This window comes from Colletotrichum scovillei, assembly GCF_011075155.1.
Source record: "Colletotrichum scovillei strain TJNH1 chromosome Unknown Contig00006, whole genome shotgun sequence".
Taxonomy (NCBI): Eukaryota; Fungi; Ascomycota; class Sordariomycetes; order Glomerellales; family Glomerellaceae; genus Colletotrichum; species Colletotrichum scovillei.
In genome coordinates this window covers 2,883,315-2,898,051 of record NW_023336264.1, presented here as the reverse complement: position 1 = coordinate 2,898,051, position 14,737 = coordinate 2,883,315, and the positions used below count along the sequence as shown (strand labels likewise).

Genomic DNA, 14,737 nt, shown 5'->3' with positions numbered 1-14,737 from the left:
CACGTGATTCACAGTGCTGAATATGGGATCGATAGCTGATTACTGTGCTTCTTCCTGACGGGGCCCACGCGGTGCTTGCCCTGGCGTGGTCGGGGCAGGGGCATGCACAGTGCCCCATGCTGGAAAAAAACCCGGATTACATAATTCGAACGGGGCACACTCGCTAAGAATTTCGAGCCACACATTCTCGCATCTTGAATTTTATCACCAGCGAAACCACCACCCCTCCAAACCTTTCAACTACTCAACGTTCATCCGCCAGACAATTAACAGCCGCCCAAAATGGCTGTGGGAAAGTGAGAATAACTACCTCTGGAGGAATTGACGACGATATGCCACCAACCGCAACCGTCATCTCCCAGGCGCAGACTGTCAACAGCAGCTAACCAGTGTTTCCCTCGCAGGAACAAGAGATTGTCCAAGGGCAAGAAGGGTCTCAAGAAGAAGACCGTGGACCCCTTCTCCCGCAAGGATTGGTACCAGATCAAGGTATGTGTTTTGCCGCTGTGCAAAACGAGTCTTGACGCCATTATTTGCAGTTTGCTGACTGGTTTTTTTTTTTGCTTCTCTCCCACAGGCCCCCGCGCCTTTCAACGTTCGCGAGTGAGTTCTCAGCCCAAATCCGCCGTGGATCACGATTCGACATCCAGCCATTGTCGACAGCCGAGCGCGAGAAGGAATTGAGCCATCGGACACATGGGTGCTGACTGCGCGTGTCTTTTAGTGTCGGCAAGACCCTGGTCAACAGAACCACCGGTCTCAAGAACGCCAACGACGCCTTGAAGGGCCGCATTCTGGAGGTCTCTCTGGCTGATCTCCAGAAGGATGAGGACCACGCTTTCCGCAAGGTTAAGCTTCGTGTCGATGAGGTCCAGGGCAAGAACTGCCTGACCAACTTCCACGGCCTCGACTTCACCTCCGACAAGCTCCGCTCCCTCGTCCGCAAGTGGCAGACTCTCATTGAGGCCAACGTCACCGTCAAGACCACCGACGACTACCTCCTCCGCCTCTTCGCCATTGCTTTCACCAAGCGCCGCCCCAACCAGATCAAGAAGACCACATATGCTGCTTCTTCGCAAATCCGTGCCATCCGCCGCAAGATGACTGAGATCATCCAGCGCGAGGCCTCTACCTGCACTCTCACCCAGCTGACCTCCAAGCTCATCCCTGAGGTCATCGGCCGTGAGATTGAGAAGTCTACCCAGGGCATCTACCCCCTGCAGAACGTAAGCAACTTTCCTACCGGCGCCACTAGCCCAGTGACTTCGTGGTACTAACAAACATCCTAGGTCCACATCCGCAAGGTCAAGCTTCTCAAGCAGCCCAAGTTCGATCTCGGTGCCCTTATGGGTCTCCACGGCGAGTCTGGCACCGACGACCAGGGACAGAAGGTTGAGCGGGAGTTCAAGGAGCGCGTTCTTGAGGAGGTTTAAAGAAATCAGGCCCTGCATGATGGATGCTCCGGCAGAAGGGGACTCTGGCTCTACCAGCCGGGAAACAAATCCGGCATTGTTTTAGGTCGTTGCACATGGCGTAGCATATAAGGCGGCTGCGGGTCTAGGGTACCTCAAAATGGTAAATGGTCAATTCTTCAAAGACACTCTGCAACGTGTGTACGCAGCCTGGCTGCGAGTTGTCTAGCACGGGTATGGGAAATGCGAGGCTGCTTCCCTCACGGGATTCTCGCCCTCCAGCTCAAGGTCCGCTGGTGGCCTGGCCATCATGACTTGGCTCATTTCCCCTCACTTGTGAAGAACACGACCTATGAGGGCCGCCTGACCAATCCTCAGTACCGTGGCGTACGAAACCTCCCTCGTGGGATTGAGTCTATAGCAAGTCTATGTGGCCCCGTCCAGAATATTTGCCTGATCAAAATACATGCCCTTAACCACACTCGCCTATTATGTTTAATGGTTTGCTGGTTCTGAGTGAAACGGCTACGGCAGCTTACTTCCCAGGATTCTCTAATCTTGGTTCTTTAGGAACTCAACGACCGCTACCGAGGAGTGATCAGTATTGTGACTAGATATTTAGGATGAAGTGCTTATGTACCTTGACGAAACTCCTCGGGTTTCTCCGAAATGCACCAGTGCCCGGCATCAAGATCTGCTAGTCGGAACTTGGGGAAAAATTGCCCAATCGTCGGCAGGACGTCATCAGGCACGTACTTGCTTTTGGTTCCCCGAACAAATAGGGCAGGCTTCTCGAAGCGAGTCTTTGTCGGGTCCTTGAATGGGAAATCGCCCATATGGATTAAGGACCGACTGATGATGTCGAGGGGCACCCGGAACTTTTGCTGCGGCTTGCCAGCCTCGGGCCGATACAAATTACCCAGAAGAAACTGGCGAATTGGGAGAGACTGCAGCATCATTGTGAGCATGATTGATCGAAATTGGTCGAGCAACCCATCTAAGAGTAAGGTGGAATAATCTCACGTCCTCGTAATCCTTCAGGATCTCGTCTGCTTCAGCCTGCTTCGTAATGTTCGCTGCTTCAATTCTCTTCAAACCCTGAATGTACTTGCTAAATGAGCTCTCCAAGACAGCATCAACAGGCGCATTGTCAACCGCTACGATATCTTGCACAAGTTCGGGTGACTTCAAAGCAAGGGTCATGGCAGCCTTGGCTCCCCTGGGAATGGTTCATCTCATTCAGCATGCAGCAGCGTAACGCGATCGTGGATACGACTCACATCGAGTGGCCGATGACTGTGGGCAGCGTCAGTCTATGCTGGTCCATGAATGCAGCAACGTCGTCCGCCATATTGACATAGTCGTGCTGCTTCGCGTGAGGCGATTCGCCATGGTTGCGTAGATCCTGGTCAAAATCTCAGTGAAAACCCTTCCGAAGTGCTGGCGGATGCAGCTTATGAATCTTACCAAGGCATACACTGGTCTACCTAAGTCACGAGCTAGAACTCTACGTGGCGGTCAGCATGCCGTGTCAGAGCCTTGCAGTCATAGATGAACTCGCTTGCTGATACTCCTGTTGTTCTTCTTGGATCCGAAGAGACCATGAAGAAAAATGATGGGGTTGGAGGATCCGCCGACAGGTCGCTTGCTGGGCTCATGCAGGTCATATGACAACGTCAACCTGCTTTGCGAGGAAAACGTCCGCCGTGAAGTCAGGCCAACGTTGACACTGCGCCGCATGGCGACCCATGAGAATACCATCGTGCTCCGAGTTTGAGGGTTTGATGACGGTAGGTCTAGCTATCATGGGCCATATCTTTAATTTTGCGCCTGCGTTGTGGGTCGTGATAGTTACTTAATCCATTGGCAAGGAATATAAGTGATGTGTAAAGGTGCCTATTCAATGGAATATTGCTAGCGCTAGAGTAAGTGGACTTGGGAATAGTTCTGAAATAATACTACTCTTAATATCTATTTAACTAGGCTAAAAAAGGTTACTTAAATAACTCTTAAATTTCTTTATAATAATAATTTAAGTATTAATTTAACGTTATATTAAGTTTATTAATTTTATATTTTTATTTTAAGCTTTTAGTTATTATAATAATTTATTAAAATAGTTATTAATTAAAATATAGCTATTTTTTTATAATAACCCGCTTATTAATTACTATTTAATTAATTACTTTTAAAATTATATTTAGTTTTATTTTATTTTATATACTACGTACATAAAAAAGCTTATCCTATATAAGTATATTTTTATATATAGTTTTTTTTAATAGTATATATTAATATATCTCTTTAGAGTCGGCCCGCCCTATTAAGGGCTATTTTCGCCCTATAAGTAAACTAGTTTACGAAGGTTAATATTAAGTTTTTATTATATATATTACATAATAAATTTTATAATTAATAATAACCGGCTATAATTATTTAAATAGCTTAAACTATTATTAATAATATAATATATTAATTACTTTTTAAATAATTAAAAACTACTTTTTATTTTTATCTTATATAATAATTTAAAATATCTTTTTTATTTCTTTTAATTTACTTTTATATTATATTAAAGTTAGTTAAATAATTTAAAACTATATTATATAAATTAAGTATTAATAAGGGTAATATTTATATTAATATACGTATTTTAGATTTTTAAATTAATAGTATTTAGTCTAAATTTTTAAAAACAACTTTATTATAATTTAAAGTTTTTAGTATAATATTTATAAAATCGAATTTTTAGTTATTAAAAAGCCTTAAAGGTCGATAATTCTTAAGTATTTCGGTATTTTAATAGTATATATTTAAAAATAAGTACATAATTTAATAATAATAATAATAATAATAATAATAATAATAATAATAATAATAATAATAATAATAATAATAATAATAATAATAATAATAATAATAATAATAATAATAATAATAATAATAATAATAATAATAATAATAATAATAATAATAATAATAATAATAATAATAATAATAATAATAATAATAATAATAATAATAATAATAATAATAATAAAAGTAATATTTTCGATTTTAATAAAAAACGAAATAATAAATATATAGTATATAAGTTAATATATTTAGATATTAATAAGGTTAGTATTATTTTTAATAATAATAATAAGGGTATTTTTAATATTATTATTATAAGTTATTATTATTTAAAGAGATAACGAACTTAATTAAGTATATAGTATATTTATAAAATAGTTACGTACTTAATATTATTATTAATCCGTAATTATAAACTTTATAAAAGAAAGTTAAAAAGGTAAAAAAATTTAAAAATTAGTTTAATGAGATAGTAAGAGAATTTATTAATATTATATATTAATATTATATAATTAATATTAAGAACTGCCTAAGCAATTAAAAATAGAATTAAAAATAAATATATTAGTATATACGTATTTTATTAAGTTAAAAGTATAATAGTACTTTATAATATATATAGAGCTTTTATTGAAAAAGTACTTTTATAAAACGTTTAGTTATATTATTAATTATTTATTTTAAAAGTTATATAATATAATACCTAAGTAAGTAAACGGCTTATAAAAGTTATTTACTTAATTATAATAATAATATTATTAAAATTAGAGCTATTTAAAGTTATATTATTATAATTTTTAAACTTTTAACCTATATTATACTAAATTATAACATAATTAACGTATTATAAATATTTTTAAATATAATATTAAATATTTTAATATATTAATATATTTTATAAAACTTTAATATTCTTAAAGTAAATACAAAAGATTTATTAAGCTATTAAATAATAAATAAATCTCTTTTCTATATCCTTAAATCTTTAAATCGTTTATATAATAAATAATTTAATAAACCTACTTATAATTTTTAAATTTAATGTTATTATCCTAGCTTATTTATACTTAAATAGCTTTACTATAGCCTCTAACAACTATTATGATAATTTATTAAAACAATTATTAATAAAAGCATAGCCGTTTTTTTATAGCGGCCCGCCCGCTTATTACTACTTTATTAATAACCTTTTAGGGTTATATATTACTAAGGGCCACTACTAATATATTATTTTTAACTAATATCCTCTTTATTAATATCCTTTTATTATTATCCTTACCTCTATAATATAAGTATAAGTATATATAGGACTTCTTTTATTAATAACTCTTTTATAAAATAATAGCTAACTTTTAACTTTTAATTTTTTAAATAATAATTATATTATTACTAAGTACTAAGTACTTTATTACTTAACTTCTAGCAGTCCCTAGACTTTATTTCTAACTAACCTAATTTAGTAATAACGCCTTCCTCTCGTTCTAGCCTATTTATTATTAATATAGTTTAGCTTTAATAATAATTATAATAGCTTAACTACGCACTATATACTAGTTATAATTCCGTTATTATAAATAGTATTAAATATTAAGGGCCCTTATAGAGTAGGTAATTATTATTATAATATTAATAAAAAAGTAATATTATTATTAATAAATTAGCCTCTAGTTTAAATAAAGTTTACGCTTAGTAATAATATATTTAGGAATATTTTAAAGAATATAATATCGTAATTACTTAATTTTAATATATTTATAATAAATAGTAAAAGGGCCCGTCTTTTTAAAAAGTATAGAGACGAGAAATAAAGTATTATTAAGTATAAAGCGCCCCTAAGCTTATAATAAAGGCTTAGGGTAACGGCTTTTTTTTTTAAATAATAATAAGCTAGATTTAGGGTATAGAACTTAATAAATAGAGCTAGGCCTATTAGGTTTAATAAGATAGTCCGTGTTATAATATATATTATTTATAATATTAAGTAATAAAGTTATTTAAATAATCTAAAGATTTAAAGACTTAAGAATATAAAAAATATAAGAGGATATAAAAAAGATATCCGTAGTTATAAACTTTATAAGAAGGAAAGTTAAAAAATTATAAAAATAGTCTAACGAGATAGTAGGAGTATCTACTAATACTATATATTAATACTATATAACTAATATCGAGAACTGCCTGAGCGATTAGTAAAAGTAGAATTAAAAACAAAAATAAAAAAGAGATTTATTTACTATTTAATAACTTAATAGATCTTTTATATTTATTTTGAGGGTAAAGTTCTATAAAGTATATTAATATATCAGGTATTTAGTTATATATTTAAGGATATTTATAGTACGTTAATTATATTATAATCTAACGTAATATAGATTAAAAGTTTAAAAGTTATAGTAATATAACTTTAAGCAGCTCTAACTTTAATAGTATTACTATTATAATTAAATAGATAACTTTTATAAGCCGTTTATTTACCTAAGTATTGCGCTATATAACTTTTAAAATAAATAGTTAGTAGTATAGCTAGACGTATAACTTATAAGGGTACTTTTTTAATAAAACTTTACGTATATTATAAAGTACTATTATACTTTTAACTTAATAAAATACGTATATATTAATATATATTATTAAAAAAACTATATATAGAAATATACCTATATAAAGTAAGCTTTTTATATATATAATATATTTATTTATTTATTTATTCTATCTTTACTAATTACTCAGTAGTTCTTAATATTAATTATATAGTATTAATATATAATATTAATAAACACTCTTACTATCTTATTAAACTATTTTTATAATTTTTTTTACCTTTTTAACTTTCCTCTTACAAAGTTCATAACTACGAATTAATAATAATATTAGGTATAGAATATTTTTATAAGCCTATTTATATACCTAGCTAAGTTCGTAGCCCGTCTAAGTAATAATAACTTATAATAGTATAATACTAGAGATACCCTCATTACTATTATTAAAAATAACTAACCTCGCTAATATATATTTCTAACTCTTACTCGCGCATACACACTACATATTTATTACTTTATTTCTTTTATTAAAATTAAAAATAGCTATAGGTTATTACTACTAATTCCTCTTAAACATATATAATCAATACTTAAAATACTAAAATAAGCTATTATTAATTTATAGCGCTACTTCTATAAAGGAAATTTAACCCTAAGGTTATAATACTAATTAATACTACTTTTAAAAAATAAAAATCCGTAAATATAACCTCGAATAACTAGACTTAAAAAAACCTAAATAGTTAAAAATAAATAAATCGGTATTATTATTATTAAAATATTAGTTTTATAAATAGCTTTTAATAATACTAACTAACGTTAAAATAAAAATCGACTCCTTAATATAGTTAAAGAATTATATAACTAAGCCTAGGCTAAGGAATAGTTATTTAAAAAGTTAAAAATTTAAAAAGGATAATTTTAAAAATAGTTTTGCTATTTAAAAATAATTAGTATAATTTAATATATTTATTAAGTTAGGTTAGTATAGCGGCTACGGCCGGCTATTATTAATTATAAAGTTTATTAAGTAATATACGCAATAAAAACTTAATATTAACCCTAATAAGATTAGCTTACCTATAAGGGCAAAATTAGCCCCTAATAAGGCGGGCCGACCCCAAAGGGACGTATATAATATATAAAATAAAATAAAACTAAAAAAATAGCTTTACTATTAACCTCGATTTTAATTATATTTTTAAAAATATATTTTATTTAATAATACCCTATTTTCTTTTTATACTCTTTAAAAAATAGGCCTTTTACTATTTATTTTAACTATATTAAAAATAAATAATATTTATATTAAGCGTTTAAAACGTATTTAAATAAATTAAAATTAATAAAAGTCTTTATTTTAATTAAAAACTAGGTTAATAATAATAATATTACTTTATTATTTTTTTATTAATATTATAATAACGGCTACTTATTTTATAAAGGCCCTAAGTATTTAATATTAAGTTAGTATATAGTGTATAATTAAGCTATTATAATTATAATTAACGTCCCGCCCAACATCGCTATTAATCTATAGTTATGAACTTTATAAGGGAAAGTTAAAAAGTAAAAGAAAACTATAAAAATAATCTAATAAGATAATAAGAGTATTTACTAATACTATATATTAATATTATATAACCAATATTGAGAACTACTGAGCAATTCGCAGAAGTAGAATATAAAATAAATAATTATAATTAAAGCTAAACTATACTAATAGTATATAGGCTATTATAAAAATTATAATAAAAGAAAAGTATTATTATTAAATTAGGTTAGTTAGAAATAAAATTAAATAATAATAACGGCTCGTTAACTTAGAGTAGAGGGTATTAATAAAGATAACTATTAGAAATTAAATAATAAAGTACTTAGTACTTAATAATAATATAATTATAATTTAAAAATTAAAAATTTAAAAATCGGCTATAATATATAACTTTAAAAGGTTATTAATAAAGTAATAATAGGCGGCGGGCTATTATAAAAATAGTTATATTTTTATTAATAATTACTCTTAGTAAATTATTATAATAGCTAGAGGCTTTTAAAATTATATATTATTAGTATTTTTATAATCCTTATTTTTATAATATAAATATAAATATTTATTTATAAGTTCTATTTTTATTAAGTATTTAAGTAGTTTTTAATATTAATTATATAATATTTAAAATATAATATATATAAACACTTTTATTATTTTAATAAATATTATTTATTTATTTATTTATTTTTATTATTTTTTATTTTATTTTTTTATTTTTTTATTCTCTTTATTATAAAGTTTATAATTCTAAATTAAATATAATAAGCTTTTATATTTAATTTATATAGTGGTTTTTTCTAGCTTTATAAGTATAAAAGATTGACCTTAATGGGATTATGTTTTTAAGGAAATTATATAATATAATATACTTTTTAACTATATAATATGCGTAATATACCCTAAGTACGTATTTAATATAATATAATAATTTTAATACGAAAACTACTATTTAATTTAGGATAAGTAAGCTACTTTTTTATTATATAGTAGTACTAGTTAGAAAGGTTGATAATAAAAATTAGTTATAATAATTAGTTATAATAATTAGTTATAATAGTTAGTTATAATAGTTAGTTATAAAGGTTAGAAGCAGCCTTAATTATAGAGGTTCTAAACTTTAATAATAATATAGAGGTTTTTAGAAAAGGGCTAAAAAGGTTAATATTTGCTGCTCGTATTAGAGCTCGTAAAGATTTTTTTTATTTTTATTATTTTTAATATTACTTAAAGCTCTATTTAAACTAAATAAATTTATTAAATAAACTTACTAAATAAACTTATTAATATATAAATTACTACCTTAACGAGAACTTATTAATTAATAATTAGTGGGCTAAAGATACCCGTTAATAAGTCTGCCCCTCTCGGGCTAGGTACCCACGGCTAGCTCGACGCTATAGCTATTATAGTTAATATAAGTATGCCTAAGAAGTAGTAAAGTATTTTTTAGTAATACGGAATTTAGCTAGGTAATATTATAAGCGCTATAAATAGCTAGGCTAGTATAGATACTAAGATTTAATATATTAATACTAGTTTAGTTATAATAGTTATAATAAGCGGGCTAAAAGAGTATAGGGTTAGAATAATAAATTAATACTTTAAATAGCTCTTATAGGCCCATCTAGGCGATAATAATACTTATATAAAAAAAGAGATTATATTAAACTTAGTTACTTATGCGGGCTAGTATTAAGAGGTTTTATATATGTTAGAGTAAGTAAAGCTCGCCCTATAGACGGCTAGAAGTAGCGGAAGGTTAGGAGTTAATAAAAGGGAGATAATAGTTGAGTTAGTTAACTACTATTTTAGTTAGTAATTAGGTACGGAGCGTAATATACTTAGTTTTCCTTAATACGTAATATATAGTATAGCCCCGGCGGATTGCTCTATCGGGGGGTTATATTTAATTTATATACTATTTCTTTTTACTTATTTAATTATATATATTTATTTTATTATTTTACTTTTATAAATCGCTTAAGTAGTTCTTAATATCAGTTATATAGTATTAATATATAATATTAATAAATATTCTTATTATTTTATTAAACTATTTTTATAGTTTTTTTAATTTTTTTATAAAGGTTATTTATTTAGTATTTATTAAAAGGTAAATTTGTTTACATTATTATTTACCTTATTCCTTATATTACGTAAGCATATAATATATTATATTAATCTATTTATTATAAATTAATATATATATTAATTACGTAATTAATATTACTTATATAAGCTATAGAAAGTACTAAAAGTATTAGAACATGCTAGAATTTACTGAAGTAGTATTACGTACTACGATTACGTATATATTATATATATACTTATTAATTATATTATAATTAATAAGTAGTAGAATATTCTAATAGGTGGTTTTTATGCTATATATAGGTATCTTTTACCTACTTAGACCTTTTATTAAGTAAATAACTTATATAGTAATCTAATTATATTACTCTTTTATTATTTAAACCTCTTTTATATACGCTTATTACCCTATATTCATATATTCTTACTTCTATATAAATATTTACTTATTATATTCTTTTATAAGAACATTCCTTATTACCTCTTTATAGCTACCGTGCTAGATTTTTAAATCCTTTTTTAACTTAGTTTTTAAACGGGGTATTAAATAGCGTAATTTTATAGTTATTAATAGTTAAGGCTTAGAGAAAAGTAATAAAGATATTATAATTATTAACGTTAACTAAGTAGTTATAATATAAATTACAGATCTTATTATTAGTAAATAATACCTCTTAATAATAAATATAGGGCCTTTATTATACTAAAGGGCTTTAAAGTAGTTAAATATATTTAATATTAATAATAGTAAATTAAAATAAGCCGGTAATTATAATTAATTACTAAGATAAAAGTTTTTATTAATTCGGGACTAGTTAAACTATTAGTAAAATATATAGTAATATAGAGTAAAAAATTAGTTTTTAAATAGTAGTTTTAAATTTATTAGTAATAGTTTTTCAATAGAGCTATAAAGAAAGAAGTTTAATAAGTCCCTTAGTAATTAATATTTATTAATAAATTTATTATAATAAGGGCTATTATAGTATTATCGTTAGCTTATAGTAGGGCCAGGTTATTATTAATTACTATTTTTATTTATAATAAGAGGTTTTATAGTAATTTTATAATTATAAGTATTATTTATAAAAAGCTTATAGTATTATAAGTATGATAAAAGCTCTTTATATTATATTACGTTAAGTTATTATTATACTTTTTTAATTAGTTTAATATTATAGCTTATTATATTATATTTATAATTAAAATAGTTATAAAACTTTATATTTAAGCTTATTAATATTATAATAAATTAGTAGCAGGGGTCTTAGTATTATTTAGGTAAGGGGTCCTTTATAATTTTTATAATTTATTTAAATAAAAACTAAGTAAATATTATTTTTAATAAATAATTTTATAATTTATATATTACTTAAGCTAGTATTTATAATAAACTACGGGCTAGGTTGGGCTATTATAATTTATTAATATTATTAGTTTTTAATAAAATATATTTATAAAAACCTTATTATTAATTCTTAAGTCGTTAAGTTATTAATAACGGTTAGTATATTTTTAGTATTTTATTTAAATAACTTTTATATTACCATAACGATCTCTTAAACCTCGTAAATACCTTAGGTTATTTATTAAGCTTTAATATAATTAAGCTTTTTTTAGTTAAGTTAAAGTATTAGGTCTTAGTAACTTAATTAAAAATAGTTAAGGTTAATAACTAAATTTAACCAAAAAGTAATAGCTTAGTAGTTTTATTAAGTTAAGCTACGTAAATAAAGTTTATTATAAGTAATATATCGCTTTAGTTATTTTAATAATTAATTAGGGGCCGTAATTATTAGAGGATATATTAGTTTAAGATCTTAGTTTAACTATTTATTTATAAGTAGTTTATTATTAATAATTATAGTTTAATATTATAAAATATATAAAGTTTTTTAGAAGTTAAATTAGGGGTTATAGTTAGAAGTAATAGTTTCAAATAGTTTAAAAACTAATAATACCCGCTTATAAAATATTTAGCTTATATTTTATACTATAATAGTTTTATAATAAAATATTAAAATTACTTTTTATTTAGCTTATTAATTATTATATATATTATATTATAGCCCTTTTAATTAGGGGTATTATTATAGAATTTATTGAAATATATTATTATAAATAGTTAGGTATAAATAGAAGCTTTAGCCCCCGAGGCTTATTATAGGGTTTTTAGAGCAATAGTACGTATAATAGGTTTTAATATATTAATATATATTTACTATAAAATTAGGCTAATAGTACTATTATTTAATTATTTTAATTACTTTATTATACCTTAGGTACGTAAAGAGCTTTTATTTATAAGCCTTGCGGATTATTATAATACGTAAGTTATTCTTTTAAATACGATAAGCATTATTTATCATAAATAATCTATTATTTTAAAATTTTTAGTACTTATAACTTTTAGTTATTAGCATTTATATTAATATTAATAACGTTATTATAAAGTTATAGTTAAGCCTTAGTATTTTTAATTAGTAAGTACTCCTAGAGCTCTTTTTTTAATATAAAGGATTTAATAATAAGCTTAAGCTATTATATTACGTTTTTAATAATACTTAAGCTTAATAATAATATTTAATAATAACTCTAATAATAATAAGACTTAGGTCTAATTAGCCTTTTTAATACTTATTAAGTCTTAATATCCTCGTTCTTTTTAATAATATATTAATAAGTATATTTTCTTATCCTAAGTAATATTAAATTTAAAAATTAAGATTAATTAGGGTATTAGTTTAGCGGTTTATTATAAATTAAATAAGCGCTTTATTATAAAAATAAAAGCGGCTAATAGTTTATAATAATATCGAACTTTTAGTAATAATTAACGAGCTTAATATACTATTCTTTTAAATAAATAATTATTATTAGTATTTTTTATTATATATAGTATAATTAAGTTTTATATTATTTATTATTTTTAAATAGAACGTTACTAAGTACTATAGGTTATTATTTACTTATTATTAAACTAGGGCTAGTATATACTAAGTTTAATATATTAGTTTTTAGGTATAAAAGTAGTTTAGGCTTAAAATAATAGAGTATAAGTATTATTATAAAGGATAATTTTAGTATTTTAAACGTACTATTATAATTAATATTAAATTAAAAGGTACGCTTTTATTAATTAGCTTTATCAATAATCTAGCTAAGTATTTATAATTCTTTATAAACCTCTTATTATAAAAATTATAAAAACTAAAGAATAATTAAATATTTTTAAATAATATAAACGGTTTTTAGTTCTATATAATAAAGATTTTATTTTTATTAAGTTATATATTATTAGTATTAATTACGAAGCCTAAGTACTTCGTAATAGTAATATTCAATTCATATTTCTTAATATTAATTTATAATTTAGCTTTTTATAAATAGTTTAGTATTTTTATAATATACTTATAGTATTATAGGGGTTATTTAAAAAATTAGGATATTATTTATATATATAATATAGAAATTATTTAGATATTTTATTAATACGTCGTTTATATATTATTAACACGTAGCTAGTTTATTATAAAAGCTAAAGGGTAATACTTTATATTTATATATTTTTAATAAATATAAAATATTATAAAGTTTTTAAAATAGGGTTAAAGCGGATATAATAAAAGCTTATTTAATATTAAGTTTAGTAAATATTTTAGCTCAGCTTAACTATATTAATATTTTATTAATTAGAAGTAGAGGGTACTAGTCTTTTTATAATTTTATTTAGCTTTTTAAAATTAATATAAAACTATAAATTATTATTATATTTTTAATAAATAGTATAAGTAATATAAAGGGGTATTACTAAGTTTAATAAATTTTCTATAAAGATATTTTAAAAAATAGGTTTTAGTTATTTTTAATTTAAGTATTAATTATTTATAAAGGGGGTAATAAATAAGTTTTTATTTTTTTATAGTTTTTATTTTATAATCGTAGTTATAGTATAGTATTAGTATATTATTAATTATTTTATTAAATACGTTTATTTAGGGCCTTAGTACTTTTAAAAACTTTATAATAATAAGGTCGTAGGTTTTTAATTATTATTTTTAAGAGTCTTTTTATTTTTAATTATATAGTTTAGCTTATATAATAATATAAAGCTTAGTTTTATATCCCTATATTTTAAGTTAGTTTTAAACGCGGACGTATTAATAAAAGTAATATTTAAGATATTATTATTTTTTTATTAAATAGAGGCTTATACGGGTCTCGTTTTTATAAGCGTTAATATAATATTAATAAGTACATAATTTATTTTTAAGTATTTTTAG

The 14,737-nt window shown here is 25.6% G+C and overlaps 2 protein-coding genes across 2 annotated transcripts; one reads left to right on the top strand and one right to left on the bottom strand.

The window, feature by feature from the left end:
* Window positions 1-282: 282 nt before the first annotated feature.
* On the top strand, window positions 283-1,433 carry HER10_EVM0009245 (40S ribosomal protein S3ae; the record flags this gene model as incomplete). Its single annotated transcript, XM_035478737.1, has 5 exons — window positions 283-296; window positions 405-489; window positions 578-603; window positions 725-1,226; window positions 1,290-1,433. 5 exons carry the CDS (start codon window positions 283-285, stop codon window positions 1,431-1,433), a joined length of 771 nt encoding a protein of 256 aa, XP_035333092.1.
* A 531-nt stretch (window positions 1,434-1,964) lies between these two features.
* Window positions 1,965-3,173, bottom strand: HER10_EVM0005699 (uncharacterized protein; the record flags this gene model as incomplete). Its single annotated transcript, XM_035475305.1, has 6 exons — window positions 1,965-1,996; window positions 2,053-2,359; window positions 2,436-2,631; window positions 2,693-2,817; window positions 2,880-2,919; window positions 2,974-3,173. 6 exons carry the CDS (start codon window positions 3,171-3,173, stop codon window positions 1,965-1,967), a joined length of 900 nt encoding a protein of 299 aa, XP_035332664.1.
* Window positions 3,174-14,737: the final 11,564 nt, after the last annotated feature.